Source organism: Ctenopharyngodon idella, chromosome 9 (assembly GCF_019924925.1).
Source record: "Ctenopharyngodon idella isolate HZGC_01 chromosome 9, HZGC01, whole genome shotgun sequence".
Lineage (NCBI taxonomy): Eukaryota > Metazoa > Chordata > Actinopteri > Cypriniformes > Xenocyprididae > Ctenopharyngodon > Ctenopharyngodon idella.
The window spans coordinates 21,337,144-21,355,781 of record NC_067228.1 but is presented as its reverse complement, the minus strand read 5'-3'; the positions used below and the strand labels follow the sequence as shown (position 1 = coordinate 21,355,781).

General features: G+C 37.5%; 1 protein-coding gene across 1 annotated transcript; it reads right to left on the bottom strand.

Annotated features, from left to right (window-relative positions):
• nxph2a (neurexophilin 2a) lies at window positions 1-18,319 on the bottom strand. The gene is given in 4 exon segments (XM_051905131.1): window positions 1-2,686; window positions 2,688-2,728; window positions 17,637-17,779; window positions 17,880-18,319. Coding segments are annotated over 3 exon segments (792 nt in total). The 5' UTR covers window positions 17,682-17,779; window positions 17,880-18,319; the 3' UTR covers window positions 1-1,980.
• Between the last annotated feature and the right edge of the window lie 319 nt (window positions 18,320-18,638).

Genomic DNA, 18,638 nt, shown 5'->3' with positions numbered 1-18,638 from the left:
TATACATCAGAAAGCTTTTTATTGAATATGATCATGTATTAGAGCTTGAAGAAACGAAGCACATATCACAGGGTGTAACGTTTTTATCTAGAGGTAATGTGATTTTGCAAGATATATTACTGATTTAAGAATCAGTGTTTTATGTGGTCATAAAAAATGACGGAGCATATGTTTCACTACAAATCTCACATAGTCTGGATATGCTTCATGGTTTTCTTTGTGACAGTCATATTGAATAAAAGTAAAAGAAAGCTGGCAGCTCAAATGTATTTTCCTTGAGCGCTTTTTTGTATTTTACAGATATTGAGGACATAAAGCGTACAATTTGCAGTTGTGAAAAACAAAGGCCTGGTTTCACATACAGGGCTTAGATTAAGCCAGAAGTTTAATTAGGACATTTAAGTAGCTTTTATAAATGCGCCTTAGAAAAAAACATTACTGGTGTGCATCTTGAGACAAAACAATGGCACTGACATATTTTGAGATATGTCAGTGCAAGTTTCTTTCAGTTAAAACAGCTCAAATGTGCATTTTAGTCTGGGACTAGGCTCAAGCCTTGTCTGTGAAACCAGGGGAAAGCTGTGACAAGCACCAAACGTAGGAAAACTGTTTATGCTGTATTGAGAGAATAAAGAAACTAATTCATCATTAAAAGGCAAAATACACAACGGTTTTATAGTCACATTTATACACTATTCACAAAATTGCACACAGGATTATAAACTAAATACAACTATAAACAGCTATCTTTGTATCAACATGTTCTTGATGCTAATGTTCGTGTGGCAAGACAATTAGAGTATCAGTACAATTAATAATCCATCTGATTCTTCACTTCGAGCAGAACTGTGATCCAGATCAGTCGCCCTGATATGAGAATAAAATAAACGGCCATAATCTGTTAGGCACACACGCACGCACACGCACATATGGAACCTGAGAATTCCAGTTCTGATTATCAGACTATGGCATTTCAACTGGTTCATTGTGACACACTGACATTTAGACTATAATGTGAAAACAAAAATTATTCCTTCAACTGATCTCCAGGTACTGTTTTAAATTATGACAGACTCCCATAAGGCAGACTCACATAATGTATTAAATTACAACTTCATGTGCATTTGCATAAATGTCTGTATTTACTCTCTTTTCGAGGAACAGAAGATACGAAAGAGTTTAATTCCAGTCCAAAGTCACTGGCATGAATAGAGGTTTGCTACATGACTGACATGCTAAATTTCAGTTTTTGGCTTCGGTCCCCTCTGTCATGGTTTGTAAGTGAAATTTCCCACTATAATTAATGTTAATTAGAGCCTGGAAATGTGGATCTCTGTGGCGAGACCATGACAAAGGGTTGTTAACCGGCTGCCAGATTCACTAAATCCACCTGTCCAATGAATTGTGCTCTCGTGAGACATCGCAAATTACTCTTTGAAATTATACACAAATCTCAATTCACACATAGATCTTTTGTGAAATGCAAAATGACTAAGAGTAATTTGTATGTGATGTCTTTGCTGAATGATTTAACCCGTTCGCATTTACCTTGTCAACTGCATAAATGCTTTCCACAATTTAGTGCCAAACACATTGCTCAATAAAACACACACACACTAACACACACATAAACCTCACAATAAAAAGGTGTTTCACTTATATTCTATCCTCTGTAGGTCTGTGATTTATTAGCTTGACAAATAGAGAAAGGTGTGTTTTCGGGAAAAAAATTCCCAACAGAACTCAAACCACGGGATGGGATGTGGGACGTTTACAGCCAAAAACAAAAGCTTTGATCAGTTATTTTGCCATCAAACGTCGTGACTGCCGTATCACAAAAGGCAAAGGCAGAGGTTGAAGCACATGCCAGTAATGTAGCCTAATGCGAAACATCTGGATTTATTTTAATTGCTTCTAAATCAGATGAACACATGGTGAAAATGAGGTTGACCATTCTCACTGTGGAGGATGGACCGGATCTTAACCCGTGGAAGCGTACGGCGTGTCGCTGTGGTAGTTGTAATCTGGGCAGATTTTCTGCACCAGTTTATAGTCAGTGCTGTAAAAGGCGATGTAGATGCATATGACTTTGAAGGGCTTCGAGCAGAGCCAGGACACGTGGCTCTGGGTGGACTCTTGGTAACACACGTTGGACGGGTCATAGCTGCAGTGTGAAGTCTTTTTGCTGCGGTCCGTTTTCTGGTACTCGATCCGGCAGTTGAAAGATTTTGAGTCTTTCGTCTCCAGGGTGGACTGCTGGGCGATCTCAAACTCCACCACCTTGGAAGGCGGCACCAGGCTTACAGAGACGTTCCCCAGGCCCGTGGAATTATGACGGAAGTAAACGCTAAACGTGCCGTTGCCGTGGTCCACTATCTTGCCTGTAATGAGGAGATTTAGTTTCACAGTCTTGATGTTGGAGTTGAAGTCACCCCAGCCGAACATTTTTTTAAACTTGCCCGTTTTCACGATGGGTCTGCGTTTAGTCCTGCTCTGCGACTCTCTGACATCTGTCTGGTTAGATAACCAGTCCCAGGAGTCCTCGATGTTTTCCAAATATGTAATCTCCCTCCTGTTGCTCTTGAACCCAGGGGATCCCCGGGCGAAAAGGCGCAGGGGGTTGAGAACACGGGGGCTGGCGCTTTTGGGGGAGGGGTGCTCCTCGTTTTCTCCCCAGTCCACAAGCCTCTGGAATATGGACTCTTCTGCATGTGACCTTCCAACAACACTGAGAAAAACACAAACACACAAACATGAGAATCCATCATATTAGATGTATATGTAATATTAACCTATAATCTTTATTAAAAACAAACAGTACAGTGCAACAGAGCTCGTACACTTTTTCAGCTGTCTTGGTTGAAGTGATTTTCCCATGGGATTTTAAAATCTTTTTTTAAAAGTTATAAGCCTCGAACCAAACTAAACAGTGAGGTGAATTGCATAATTAAAAACTTTGATTTGAAGCAAAAAGTATTTGAAAATCAGACAAAAAAACAAGACTGTGTACGTTGGAGACTGTGTAAAGGCTTTAATGTGGGAAACAACTACAATCCTGTGAAGCACTGCGAATGGCATCAAATAAAAAATGATATAGAATATAAACACAGAAGCTCTGCAATATAAATAGCTTTGCAGAATGAGAGGGGAGAGATGAATTTGTTGAATAAAGTCGTAATTTTTGTTTTGTTTTTGCACACAAAAAGTAAAAAAAGTATTCTCGTCGCTTTATAATAAGGTTGAACTATTGTAGTCAGACTATTTTAACAATGTTTTTACTACTTTTTTCTGGACCTTGAATGTGGTAATTTCATTGCTTTCAAAAGAGGATTAAAAAACTCTCGGATTTCATCAAAATATCCTAATTTGTGTTTTCGAAGATGAACGAAGGTCTTACGGTTGTGGAACGACATGAGGGTGAGTAATTAGTGACAGAAATTAAATTTTTGGGTGAACTAACCCTTTAAGTAGTTTGAGTGTAACTGATATGATGATATGTGATGATTGTCTTGGTAATATATGTGTGCCTCTTAGTGTTTAAAAAACACTAGTGTAAACAAAATAAAGTGTAAACAAAATTATTTCTGCAATCCACTGCAGTGCTGATCCTATGTGCCAAATAACCTTTTTGCTCCAGGATTGAGTTCTGGTCCACTTAAGATAAAGTCTTAATAATTTGTAGAAATAAGCCAAACTAGTTTCGCTGGTAATTAGCGCAGGCTGCCATCCTGAGGCACGGCTGAGAGGATCATTTGCTGAAGCAGATGTGAAAGTAGGGCTGTTTGAAATCGCACAGACGAGCAACCCTGTATTTTCTCTATAATTACTAATTTTGCTGTAAGCTTAACAGCAGCATATGAGAACTCAGTCAGCAAAGGACTATGTTCATGAAGACATTTCCATCTAAAATGGTCTAGAGTGTATTAGTATTTTAGAGGCTGTGCTTTATCAAATACGGTTAAAAACATTTCTGATTGTCTGTGTAAACTTTTAGATGGGTGTAAAATGTTGTTGTCAAATAGCTTAATGGCTATAGAGAACATCATGCACAACGTTATAAATGATGCAAACAGCCAGTAATAGCCCAGTAATTTGAAAGTTCCCTGTATAATGTGAAATCAATGTGTCTCCCATGGATTGGGGGGTTTGTTCATCTATCATTCCTCACAAAACTTAATTAAGACAATACCTTGACGTAAAAACAGAGAGAGAGAATGCAGTGTAAATTTCCATAATGAATTTATGGGCTGCAGGTGAAACTTTCCAGCATCTTCTGAAAGTCCAATGAACAAAGATGGAAGATAACCCTCAATGGAAATGAGAAAAAAAAAAATAGAGATTTTTGTCTGTGATGAAACATTTATTCCCCTTTGAGTCCCCCTGGTCTTGTACAATGTTCGGTAAACTAGAGCGCTCATATCTCTGTTCTCGCTTTTGGTTGTGAGTCACTTCATTTTTCATTTTGCAGACCTCAATGACTTGACAAGGGAAGATGAATACCATTCACATTTAGAGAAAATGTGGTAAGAGACAACTTCAGGTGAAGCAGGAAGGAGATGATAATGCTAATGTGGAAGCAGTTAAAGGATGATGAACAACTGGGGAAATTGCTGTGACAAGTGGAGGGATCACAGGCAAAATAAAACGCTTTACTGCCTTGAGAGGAAAACTTAAAAGGTTGTGCTGACAATCAGTCCCAATCCTTTCCCTCTCTACCTCACTCATGCTCTCTCTCTCTTACATGTAGGGTGGGAGTAATTCTACACATATTTTGGTAATATGTTTGATGTCTAACTCAAGGGAAGGACTGAAGCTGTGACTTTGGTAGAGGTAAAGCATACAAGGTTTGCTAAGGGGAAAATCTAAGGATGTTAATTAAGACTTTAAACTACAGTACTGTCCTGCAGGCTATATAGTCAGAGTAACAGACACATATTTACCTTTCATTTTCTTTCAGAAACAGCATTTATACAATAGGTAAGGAATAATTGACGACGGGCCGTTGAATTATTAGAAAATAATGCACACCCGAGGTGATAATGTAATGGAGTAATGGAGGCTTGAGCCTTGATAGCAGACAGTTGATACAGTTATTAACACAGTTGAGAGAGAGAGAGAGAGAATAAGCATATGTGAACAAGTCTGAGTCTGTGCGTCTCTCAACAGTATTCGGCAGCAGTGTCTCTACTAATACTGAAACTGTAAGTTTATCTACCTCAAGAACCACAGAGTTATTACCTTGTTAAGTTACTAAACTTTTTTACTGATTAATTTCGTCAGAGCAGCGCTGAGAACGTGTTTCTTTGCGAATGTGTGTCCATACTGTATGTGTGTGCGTTTGAGTGAGAGAGCGGGAAAAAGATAGTATGTGCTTTCTGGACATAATAAAACTTATTTTGTGGCAAAAAAATTTGTAATTTTTATCCTCTTGTTTACTATATTTATTTGCTTGGTCAGTGTCGTTGTGGGTTTTGTTTCTTTTGCTGTTGAAGGCTGTAAGGACCTTTGAAATAACTGAAATCATTTGGCGAAGTGATATGGACATGTAATGCGGTCAAGACCTGCCTAGAACTACTTTAGCCGTGCGTTTCCCTGAAAATAACTGCACACCTTAGAACATTCTTCAGCCAATCAGTTTCGAGCATTCAACAGCCCTGTAGTATAATTATAAAATATAAACCTTATAGATTCATTTTGGGGAAAAGATGTTCCCACAAGGATGGCAATACCAGAAATCTTTGACCTTGTGTGGACATTTTTTGGTCCCCATGAGAAAAACAGCTTATAAATCATACGGTGATGTTTTTTGAAAATCTAAAGATGCAGAAAGTTTTCTGAGATGATTAGGCTTGGGGGTAGGGTTAGGGTTAGGAGATAGAATATACAGTTCGTACAGTATAAAAATCATTATGTCTATGGAAACTCTGCCATAAATCATGAAAACCCAGTTTGTGTGTGTGTGTGTGTGTGTGTGTGTGTGTGTGTGTGTGTGTGTGTGTGTGTGTGTGTGTATGTACAAAACTTTGGGGTCGGTAAGATTTTAAAGGAGTCATGAACTGCATTTCTTAAATTTTACAATGTTCTTGAGGTCCGTTATCAAGATTTTTACATCAAAAACATCGTAATTTAGAAGTAATAAGCTATTTTCTATCCTCTTTCAAAAAATTTGTTTTGATAGGCACATTCAAGACTTGGAAGTAAACACCCACTGTTATGATTAGGTAACAGTTTTGCATATTAAAATAATTTTCAACGTCCCCGCCATTACATGTGTGGTTGTTTTGAAAACTTCCAATTTTGAAAAATATCTTGTTACAAAGTTGAAACATTTGCCAACAATGTGAAACATTTATGAGTATTACATACGCTTTATAAGTCTTGGTTGTGGCAAATAAAGTTTAAGTACTTGGAGTTACAACAGTTGATTGACAAAGGATGACTTGCAGTGTTTCACGTAAATGGAATTATGAATGAATGTACCATCATTTGTCACACTGTCATTCTTATAAGCTATTCATAGTTCATCATTTTCAATAAAGTGAAAAACATAGTCATTTGCAGTGTCATGTTTTAAATAAAATGTAATGTGTTGTAATATCTTACTGATGACAGAACAGAAGATCTCGCTCACTGAAGCTTTTTATTATTTTAAAGCAGCGTTCTTTCCTTTCTTCCATATCTGATCATTCAATGTATTAACCCCATAAATGCAGAAGTAAATGGAAAAAAAAAAAAAAAAAAAAACACTGTTATGTATAATAATGAGACAAATTTGAAACAGGTCATTTTCTGAGCTTGGATTAAAAAAAAGCTGTTTTTGGAGTAATGAGGAGGTTTTGAGTTCTGAAAATTGCAGGATATTTTTATAATACAGTGACCTCTTATATGTCAAAAGATAAAGAAAAGTGGAATTTTCAGCAAAATCCTTCAGAAATCATTCTAATATGCTGATTTGATGCTCAAGAAACATTTCTTATTATCATCAATGTTGCAAACAGCTGGAGCTTAATATTTTTAGTTGAAACCATTACTTTTTTCAGGAATTTTGATTAATAGAAAGTTCAAAAGAACAGCATTTATTTGAAATATTTATGTAACTTTTGATCAACGTAATGCATTCTTGCTGAATTAAAGAATTAAAGTTAGTATAAATATGAACAGATAGATATAGATATCATAAAAGCAGAATTACATGGTTTAAACCTCTGATAAATATCTGTAATTTTGTAAGGTATTGTACAATATGTCAGTCACCCACACCGATAGCTGGCCCATTTTCGTAGTGACAGCATCATAATATGACATCCACAAAGTGAGAAAAGAATCAGTCTAGACGTTCATCTGTAATGAGCATTATGGAGCAAGCTGTCTGCCAGTCCCTGGGGTGGACATATCTTTTACGGCTTGACATAAAGGTAATTGCCGTGGTGACCAGAACTAGCCCTCTAGAAAGTTATTAAGAAGTCAGGGACATCTCAGTGGCGGATCATGGATGAGGATGCTGTTAAAATGCATTTGCTTCGTCTGGCAGTAGCACACCTCTGATAGCTCTCCAGCCCCGGGGCATGAATCTGTTTGGATGTCAGACCTGCACCTTCTTGTCATTTTCCGTCCATTTTTCTTTCTTGTGCTGTCTCCCTATTTCTCTGCCCCAGAGACTTGTTTGTTCAGCATGGTAGTGCAGATGTGATTTGTACCTCATTTTGAGAATTTACTTTCTTGAATTTTACATTCTATTTTATTTTAAAGATATAGTTCACCCAAAAGTGAAAATTGACATTACTTAAGGCTGGAACACACTACACGACTTCTGGCCAGATTTTTGCCCTGATTTGTCTGGATGAGTTGACGCAAGTTGCTGAAAGTCAGAGCCAGTCTGCAGATATTGGACAGTAAGAGTTAAAAGATTTCACAGTAACTTCTGTAGTGTATGATGGGCACAGACTCAGATTTTTTTTAGCTTCAGACTATGAATCCGTCCAATCAGAGGATGTTACTGATATTTTGAGGTAATTTCAGAACAAATTGTTTTTAATGAGGCACAACAACAGAAAAGTGTGGGTTAGTTGTGTTTGGGGGCAATTTAAAAGTCGGGTAACATGTGATCCTCAGTTGTTTATATCTCAGTTTGTCTCTGTAATCACTAACCAGTTTTAAAGTTGGCAATATATAAAAGCCTAGGGGTTTTACCAGACCAGTAGTGTATTCCAGCTCATCCTTATTTACCCTCATGTCACCCAATGGAAAATAAAAGGATCATTTTTTTTTTTTTAAGATTACAGTTCATAGTGACCATGGCTGTCAAGTTCCAAAAAAGGACATGAACATATAAAATTTGTGCACCATATTCCATGTTTTCTGAAGTCATATGATAGTTTTGTGTGAGAAACTGAAGTTTAAGTGATTATTCACTAAATGATGTTTTATTAACAAAGTTCGGGAGGAGCATGTTCAAATGATCTACCCAATCAGCATAAGAGGAGGCCTATAAATATGTAGCTGACTCACCTATGTTTCTCGACAGTTTTTTCTGCATCCCTCCACCACCCTATCTCCTCACACTTGCCTGGTTACTATCCTAACCAAAGATACAGGGGAGTACTCTAGGTTTCGGGCAACATTCCAAGCTCTGAGCCCTCCCCCGGACAGCACACCATCTAATCATTTGTAAGTGTGAACTCATGAACAATAGCTCTCTCATCCAAGTCTAGGCCATGTTCATGTCCAGAACTAAAAAAAAAAAAAAAATGCTGCCATTTTAAATCTAGATGTATACGCATTTCCGTCTATTCCTTGCACACAGTAGCTATTGTATGAATTCAGTAGTGGAATATAGTAGGGCTGCCCCTAATAGTCGATGAGAAGAGGCTTAAGGTCCTTTCACACTGGACGCGATTTTGACGTGCAAATTATTCACGCAATGGTTTTATTTTTTGATCAGCTGTTTGTGTAATGAGTGCTTCCACACCAAACGTGAATGTGCTGCTGCGAAAAAATGACGTTTATTTTTTTCGCTTCGAAGCGATGTTTTTTCACTTTCGAGGCGAAAAGGCTTCAACCAATCAAATACAAGGAAACAAAGGTGGCGTCACAGCAACAATGACGGATCATCTGAATGTTTATTTAAACTATAGGTCTAGTAGTTAAACTTCTATCTGTAGTCCATAGGCATACAATTTCCCCACTGTGGGACAAATAAAGGTTTTCTTATCTTAGACAGAAGCCTATTTATAGCCTGGGCTACTCACAGTATATGTGAGTGGGTTTCTTTTCTGTAAACGAAATGTCCAGTAGATGTCACTAGCTATTCAATCAACATTAACCTTTGACAGGTATCGCATTTCTCACGAGATTACAGCTCCTGTGGGAGTACATGCAAGTCGCTGTAGGCTATAGACAAGGATAACATAACCTTTTGAGGTAAAACTTGTTGATTTTTTTTTTAAACCTAATTGTGTCCGTGACTATGGAAAGTGAATGTGTTGCCGTCAGTACGACAGTGTCTCGTCAGATGCGGTGCCACTGTCTGGAGGAGCTCCTCAAATTGTCCCACGGACATTCGAAAGTAAGTACGGAACCGGCCATGATAAAGCTTTAGCTCCTGTACAAGATTAGCGTACTCCCCCTCAGACTCTCTGTTCTTTAAGACTGGGTGCACCCAAAACCTTCTTTTCAGTCTTTGAAAAAAAATGAAAAGCTCGTCTTCACTGGATGATGAAGTGTCCATGTTGTTTGTCCTGAGCAGTTAAACTGACCAACTTTTTTAACAGGATGAAGATTATTTTGTTGAAATATTTTTTTTTTTTCATTCAGCTGTCGCCACAAATGTTTTGGAATCTTTCAGAGCACAAACGTCGCAAATTCGCGTCGCGGCTGATATAAATGGTTTTGACGCGAACTATTCGCTTTTCCATTTCGCTTTTCCGTTACACGTCCCGTGTGAAATGGCCTTTAGTCAACCAAAATTTTATTAGTCGCTTAGTCGCAGGGGAAAAAATCCACAGGAAGTGGCGAAATCACATAGTCGGACAGATCATTAAAAGCTGGTCTATGTGGTAATAATAGTACATCAGGCAGGACCTCAAATATGGCTTATCATCTGAAACATGGAAGTAGTTGCAACTTTACATGGCCATTCGCTCTAACGTTAACCTAGAAAAATGTGCAGTATTCAAGTGTTTGCGCGGAGTGTGAAAGCTGAATAGTAGTGCGCTTACTGCATGACAGCTAACATGGAGGCGCCGGTGCGATCACTTGCACTTAAAATATTCCGACATTTTTGGTCATACGGAAAAGAGTAATACATCTTTCGAATCTGTAAAGAGTCTACTGTTATTTGTGTGCACTCACAATAACAACAAAACATTGTGCTTTTGTAAAATAATGAAAGCAAACAGGGTGCGCTTTCTGCCGTCTCTGTGAACTTGAGCACGTCAAAAACCAAAATTCCATGTAAACTTGCCTCACAGACATGAAAAATATATCTATAGAAATTGAAATTAAATCTTCTTTTAAATGAACCAATTCACATGGAAAACAAATATTCTCAGTTTATGTAATACGTATGAAACGTGTATATAGGAGCGTCCACTGCTGCGGAGATGACAAGTCAGCATCGTAAACTTCATCACTGCAGCCGAAAATATAGAAAACACTAGTTTTTCGATTAATTATTAAAATGTTAACGCAGTTTCCTTGTTGTTTTCCCCCCCGACACATTCATAATCATTACTTCTGCCGGTGAGCTGCTGGGTGCTTTATGTGTACGCTTGAATGCTGATTAGGCTATGTAGGCAATTAAGGTTCATTATTGTGATTTATATGGTTTATTAATAAACATGCGATTAGTCAACTAATCACTTAAAATGAACGACTACTGGTCGACCAGAAAAATCTTTAGTCAGTTACGTACGTATGTACTTGTATGTCCTTTTGTTTTTTTTGTTTTTTTTTGTTATTTTTTAATGCATATAGTTCAAGTGGGATGACTTTATTTTATTTATAGGCTTTTTTTTCTATAGGGCAATAAAGAACAGAGAAAAAGGAAGGGAAAGAGAGGGGGGATGGGATCTGATTCAAACCTGAATGATTCTTGTGTGTCATTAGCATGTGCACTACATACAAGTGGGTCAACCATCTGAGATCACCTAAACCTACTCTCTGATGTTCTGTAATAAAACATAGTTTAGCATGCCGTGTCATCAAATACACACCACACAATTATACAGGCCAAAATGTCTGTTGTACTACTCACATATGAGCGTTTGTTTTAGCCAAGTCACCCATATAGTTCAATCGAAATGCAGTTTCTTGTTAAACAGTACTGAACTTGGCAGCAGCTGCCTCTCCATTACACCTGTCCAGCCCCCATTCCTCCCCAAAGTCTCTGTCGTTTTATTCCTATCTTTGTCTCTCTCTCTTCATCTCCCCCACTGTTTCTCCTGTGTGGTGTTACAGGGCATTTCATTTGTAATGATTCACACAAAGAGCAGTTTCAAGAGAAGGCCCCAAAGGCCTGGAGGAGGCAGGTGGGGTCCTGAGTCTACACACGGCCGCAGAATAGATTGCTACCCTGATGGGTGAAACAGCCGCAAACCCGAAACCCATCACTCTTAATCAAGAGCCGGGTTGCTAACAAATGGCAGGTTTTCAGCGGAGAGGATCAAAGAGAGAAATCCTCACCCTCAGCCGGGACTGATCGCTGAACTGTACGCTGTGCTGCATGTCTAATGCCATATAATCCCCGCTGTCATTAGCACCTGACCCTTACAGAGCCAAACGCTCATGCATGGCTGCCTCAGTCACCGGACCCTTAAATCATCCGGTCAGACCTGTAGCCAATCAGAGGTACGGTCGCTTTCAATGACTTCCAATTAAAGTGATGTGAGGCCAATGAAATGCATGCTTAAACATTTGTATGTAACTTTGCATTTAATTTTTAATTCTGAACATGTCAAAACTCTAATCAGTACATGTGCTTTAGATAAAAAAAAGGATTAGAAAACCCACACATGTGCCAGTAATATTTCAGTACATTCACTTTCTCTGCTTGGTAATATTGTAAGGGAGTAATGTTGTGATTACGCATTATAAATATATAACTAAAAAGTACCTGATATTAGTGCTGTCAAACCGATTAATCGCATCTAATATAAAAGTTTGAGTTTACATAATATATGTGTATATATAGATTATTATATTTATATAAGTGTGTGTGTGTGTGTATATATCATATAATATATATATATATATATATATATATATATATATAAAAGAGGTAACACTTTATTTTAGGGTCATTTAACTAGTTGCTTCTTAGCATGAATATTACTAGAATATCGGCTATTTATTACTACTTATTAAGCACATATTAATGCCTTATTCTGCATTACCTTATTTTACATTCTTAATTGTACCAAATACCTGAACTTAATAACTACCTTACTAACTATTAATAAGCAGTAAATTAGGAGTTTATTGAGGGAAAAGTTGTAGTTAATAGTTTCATTAATCATAATTAATCAATTTGACAGCACTAAAATATATTTAATCTTTTTATTAACAGCAACTAAATGTATATTGATAATGATGAAGATATAGTTCTAAATATTGTGTAAATATATAAAAGAATAGCAGAGTCCACACCACAACTATGATAACGGCACAGAGAAACAATATCATTGGAATCACTTTCAGTGTTTTATTTTCCAGCTGATGAACAATAAAAACACTGACAAACAATCAGAATCCATTCTGCTTTAAAGAGCTTGAGTTTTTAAAGTGCCAGATGACAAAATTACAGCACACTTTCATAATACATAGAACTATATTGTGCGATGGTGTGGACTCTAATATTGTTATAGTTATCTTTATAGTTATTGTTCTTATCGTTCTTTGGTGGTTCTCAACTCAACCAGGGTGCCGGGGCCTATAGAGGGCCTAAACAAACTTCTAAGGGAGGAGACAAAACAAGTTTTTAAACATATTTAATTAATTGCATGTGTTAATGTCCTAAATATAAGTCAACAACCGTGGGATCAAGCTGCTGGAAAATATGTGAAAAAGCATCAAGGACCAACATAAAGGGAGTCAGACAAGGTGCTATTGTATAGCATTTTACTGTACATTATAATCTGTTAATAAGATCAGGACTGTTAGGTGAGAAGTGATTTTTGTTCTTTCTTTTTAATGCCTGACGGTTCTTTGTTCCACACTCTGCTGGTGTACTAACTATCATCCCATCAACACCTCTACAGTCCCATTATACCCATCTGTCTGATCTTTGTTCCTACAAATGTGTTTGACATTTCCTCAGCAAGAATAACAGCTATGATCACAAGTTTCACATGCAAAGACAACACTGGAGAGAAAGTATCGGAAAAAACCTGCATGAAAATGTATGCAGCAATTCAAACTTCCTGATTGGGAGCACTTCTGATGTTCCATTTGTTCACCTTAATTTCCCTCTTTGCTTTGGATGAAGATCATACAAATATAAATAGTGAGAAGCATGCGTCTGAAGCATATGCAGCCAGCCCTTCCTATCTGTCAGCGCAGCGTTAGAACTGACAGTACAGATGTCTCTGTTCTTTGATTAGGACAAATCCTAACTGTTTTCAGACATACCAGTCTCTTTTGAAGACAATGAAGCAGCAGCAGCAAAAAAAAAAAGAAAAAAGAAGAAGTCTTTTTTGGTTTCTCATAAATATGATAGGTTCTTCATAGAAGAGGGGCTGACATCACCACATCAAAGTGACAAAATGAGAGACAACGGGATGAATTAAAAAAACGATGGTAAAGAAAACCTGATGGAGATGGTGAAATAGCTTAAAACTCAAATAGACATTCATTGAAATGAGAAAAAATATTCATTCTTATAATATGAATAACAAATACTAAATCTGCACACTTAAAGAGATAGCTCACTCAAAACGAAAGTGAAAAATCTGTCATCATTTAATCACCCTCATGTCATTTTAAACCTGTATGATTTCTTCTTTGTAACAAAATTATACTTTGAAAAATGTCTCAGTGTTTTGTTTTTTGTCCGTACAGTGAAAGCTAAAAAGCGTTCTTCAAAATACAGTCTTTTGCATTCAGCAGAAGAAAGTAAGTCATACACGTTTGGAAGGACATAGGGGTGAGTAAATGATTATAAAATTTTTACATTTGCATATGAGGCTGTACATTATATATGATTATATGTGTCTGCAATTGTTTATTAATACTGATTAACACTGAGTGTAACAACAAAGATGTCTAAATAAAGAAATTAGTGATCAAATAAATGACCACAGGTTGATAAGTATGAGTGGATGATCATACTTATAAATAACGCACAAACACATGCCAGCCCCTGACATACACACCAGGTCACAGAGATGCTACACAACACATTTATCATGATAAAAAGCCTGAAATATACAGGCCTGTCCTTCAGCTCTGGAACACTCTGAAATCACTGTTTCCAGCCCATAAGTGGAAAGGCATTGATTTTATATCTCAGGTAATGGATGACACTGGCATTATAGCAAAAAATAAAAGTCAGAACTTTGACAAAGGACATTAACATAAACTGTCTGAAGTGTGAGGCACATTTAAAATTGCATTTTTAAACATTTTAGAGTAACTATCAGCAACTAACAAGTGACTAATGAGCCTATACACCAATTTAACATTTTAATTTTGACATTTTCATAGTAATAAACGAATATTAATTCATGGAATTCCATTTGAAATTAACATGTTAAATTCCAAGAGAGATTTCCAAGGCCAACAATTGCACTGCAAGCTAATTCTTGCAACCTTTCTAAAGCAATTATTATTATTATTATTATTGTTATTATTATTATTATCACTGGAGTTGTGAGAAACTGCCATCCTAAAACACTGATCACCATGTTTCCATATATCAGAATGTTCTGTCTAGTAAATATTATTAAATCCAAGATGCCTGTCATTATTCATTCACAATAAATGTGTCTAAATGAAAAGCAGATAACTTATGAAAACCAACAGCAAACTAAAAATGATGGCAACGTGTAAATGGCACCTGCTCTTGGGTGTGACGTTGATTTTACCTGTATTTTTCCACATGAAATTAACAAACACGAGAAAGCGCACACCACCCAACAACACCACTGGTTATAACGGTAAATGTCACAGACAACATTGTTTATGAGGGATTACTGAGGCCAGGCTTCTGGAAAGCAACAATGACCCCAATATAGACACAGATACACATCACTGGTGTATAAGCCCAGCACTGATAATGCCAATCTAGAGCGAAACGCTCATATTTACAGACGCACTCACTGAAATCCTCATGTAATCTCACTCGCAGGAATTTCTGGGTTACTGGACCTACAAACACATTTCACGAGTCCATTCTGGCACTGCTTTTTCCTCTCATTTGGTGTCCTCAGCCCAATTCTAAGAGCCCCATGTATGTTCTCCCCTCACATGGCAAATCCAGCGAGGGCTTGATGTGAAGACTCGGGCTGCAGCAGGTTCTGAAGAATATAAACAGCGTTTTTATTGTCCGGAGGGACGGGTGTGTGAAAGAGACGAGGGCCTTATCACAGCCCAGCAGCTCTGTAATTCGCCTCCGTGATACAGCACCAGAGCGGAGAACCTTACACGGCTGGCACAATCCAAAGACGGATTAGTTTTTCTGACATAAGCTTCCTGAAAAACTAATCAATCAGGCCATGCGGCATTATCAGAGGCATAAGATTAAAGCGTGGCTCCTAATCCGAGCACTGTAAATTTTTAGTAAATTCTCCACCGCTAGTTTTCCTCCAGTAAATAAATAATGAAATCAAAGCTAATTGCGCACAAAGACAGCGGGAGAGCTGGACGACCTCGCGATAGGGAATTCACTGCGAATCATTATTCCGGCTTTAAATTTGCTCTCCATAAACCATTGAAGTCTGTGTATTCAAAATGCGCCTACTGAGTTGAGATTTCGGCTGAGGCAGAGTTTTATATTGAAATAACTCCATGAAAATGACAGACATTTCTCTGCTATTCTTATAGACCAACATCATATTTGAGTGAACAAACGTGTGCTGTTCGAGTTGTATGGACATTACACACCACCTTCCTAAATTACTTATCTCTTTTTTTAATCAACAAAGCGGTGCTCTGGAAAATCTTGAGCACAGATTGATGGCTGTTATGCTTCTTCTTATGCATGAACAAGAGCACAGCACAACGGCTGGCAACAGAGGGGGTGTTGAAGAGAGCGGCGCTCTGGCAGCAAAGGCCAAATGTGCTGAACTTCAGCCATGCAGAGAACAATCATTATACAAAGATGAGGAATGAAAGGAAATGTGTCTAAACAATAGAGTCGTGCGGTTGTGCTCAAGTGGATTTAGTGCTGATCACATTGTTCTCCGTCCTGCTCTCAGAGGTTGACTGCAGCAGATGTCATGGAATGAATAGTTACTAGTGTGTAGGCTCTGACCCTCTTATCTGTCCCCAGGGAGCCGCACAGATGCTGGGCTACTTCTTCAGTATTTGAATCACTGTGTGTGTGTGTGTGTGTGTGTGTGTGTATATATATAAGAGAGAGAGAGAGAGAGAGAGAGAAAGAAAGAGAGACTGTAGGGACTCTAATCCATTGGGACGCTGCCTTTGGAGGACTGTACAAAAGTGGATGTACTCATAGACAGAAGCCATTCCCACAGGTATAGCCAAATGCAACGGACAGCCAAATCTTAAAAATAATTATTTTCAAGGTTGAATTTCTTCATAAATGCATCTAACTGAAAATGATGTTTGTATGCAGTTTTGTGACTGATGATTTTGAGTGATTTAGAAACTATCTGTACTACCCATCAGAGTTTTATAAAATAAAATGACTAAATTATTTTTCACCAAAAGTGCACGTCGACTACCCTTCTAATCACAATCTGCTTGTTACTAAAATAAAAATATGACCAAAAAAAAAAAGAAAGAAGAATGAATAGGCTACACAATGATACACATCTTTGCCTTTTCTCAATAAAAATGTGTAAAGCTACACTCAGTCGAGAATGAGATACCATTAATATTACACTGCTTTTGTTTTATCTGCTATACATCCACACTTGTATCTTGTACATCTATTTCTTCCAATATTTGTCCTAATTTTTCCTAGTAACAAAAACAGAATTCAAAGTGGAGTTGTAATCCTGAGTAATTCAACATTCCTAAGCTCTTAAAGTTGACACAATCACAATAAAATTATTGTTTTGTTTAGTTAACATTCATTTTCAACATGGTATTGTCTTCATTGCATAGCTAAATAAAATGAAGGTCTGTCACCTCAGCTGAAACAAATAGTCCTGTCCTTTTGAAGTCATTAAAAGTATGCTGTTATTTAATTCCAATATCTGAATTTTAATGTGAGAGTATAGATGAGAGAAATAAAAAGTTGGTAAATGTCTTTCTACTTTATACAAGGAAAAGACACGAAAAAGACAACGGATAATTGATTCATTCACCAGGATAATGCATATACTGTTGTTTTATTAACTAGTTTAACTGAAACATTCTATAAGCATAGTGTTCTTTACAATACATTTGCTTAAAGTTTGTACATAATTGCATACAGTTTTCATATATGTGTAAATGCAAAGGATGGTACTCACCTTGTGCAAACAGAACAGGAGCAAAACAGCCGAAACAATCTGCATCTTGACTACAGAAAATTGTCTTTGACTCTTACTTGAGGTGGGAGAAGCAAATATCCAGTTCACAAGGTTTACAAGAAGGTGCCATTGCTCTCAACTACCTGAATTAGAAAATGACACGAAAATGAATGCTTTTATCAGAAGACTACTGTCTGAAGAGTTGAATGGCATCATATTCCATAAAGCAAAGTGTTTGCTTACCCTTGGCAAAAGGTGTTGATCATGTTGAAAAGTGACGGTAACCAGCGGGGTTTATGACGGCACAGCTGAAGAAGGTCCCACAGGCGTCAGTGATACTGATAAATGTGTTCGGGACAGGAGAGGTTGCTTTTAAAATAGGTTTTTATTGGAAAGTAGTGTCCGAGTGGCTGTTCGACAGATCGACGGAACGCAGCGATGACTTACGAAACGCGCCGAGTCCGATCAGTGCGAAGGTGTGAAGCCTCGCAGCATTTTGCGTGATTGATGCGAGTGCTCGCTCTCGCAGTCCGCCGTGTGTCTTTTTGTTTATGGCAGTTTGTTCTGATTAAAGTTTTATACAGCTCCAAAGTAGAGTCGATCTTTTACCAAAAGCTCAATATCTTAGTCGGTTCGTCTGTAGTTTGATTTGTGAATGTATATGTGTGTGGTGATGTGAATCCGTCTTTGAAGTGCTCTTCAGATTTAGCGCCTGTGAGGGACTCTCAACTGAGAGACGTCAACTGATTAACCCATTGTAGACACGTGTCTGTTTTTTCTTGTCTTTATCTAAGGTAAGGTTTTCATAAAGACAGAATAACATACTGTCAGTATTACTAATTTATTCGCATATAATTAGGTGAGTATATGTTTTGAAAGTTTTTGAAAGATTCCGAAAATATATTTGATTTGAGGTGACGAACAAAGTAGTGCTCTGCTCAGGTAGGCTAGAGACAACCGTACATAAAGTAATTATAGTAAGCTTGTAGTCTTGTTTAATAG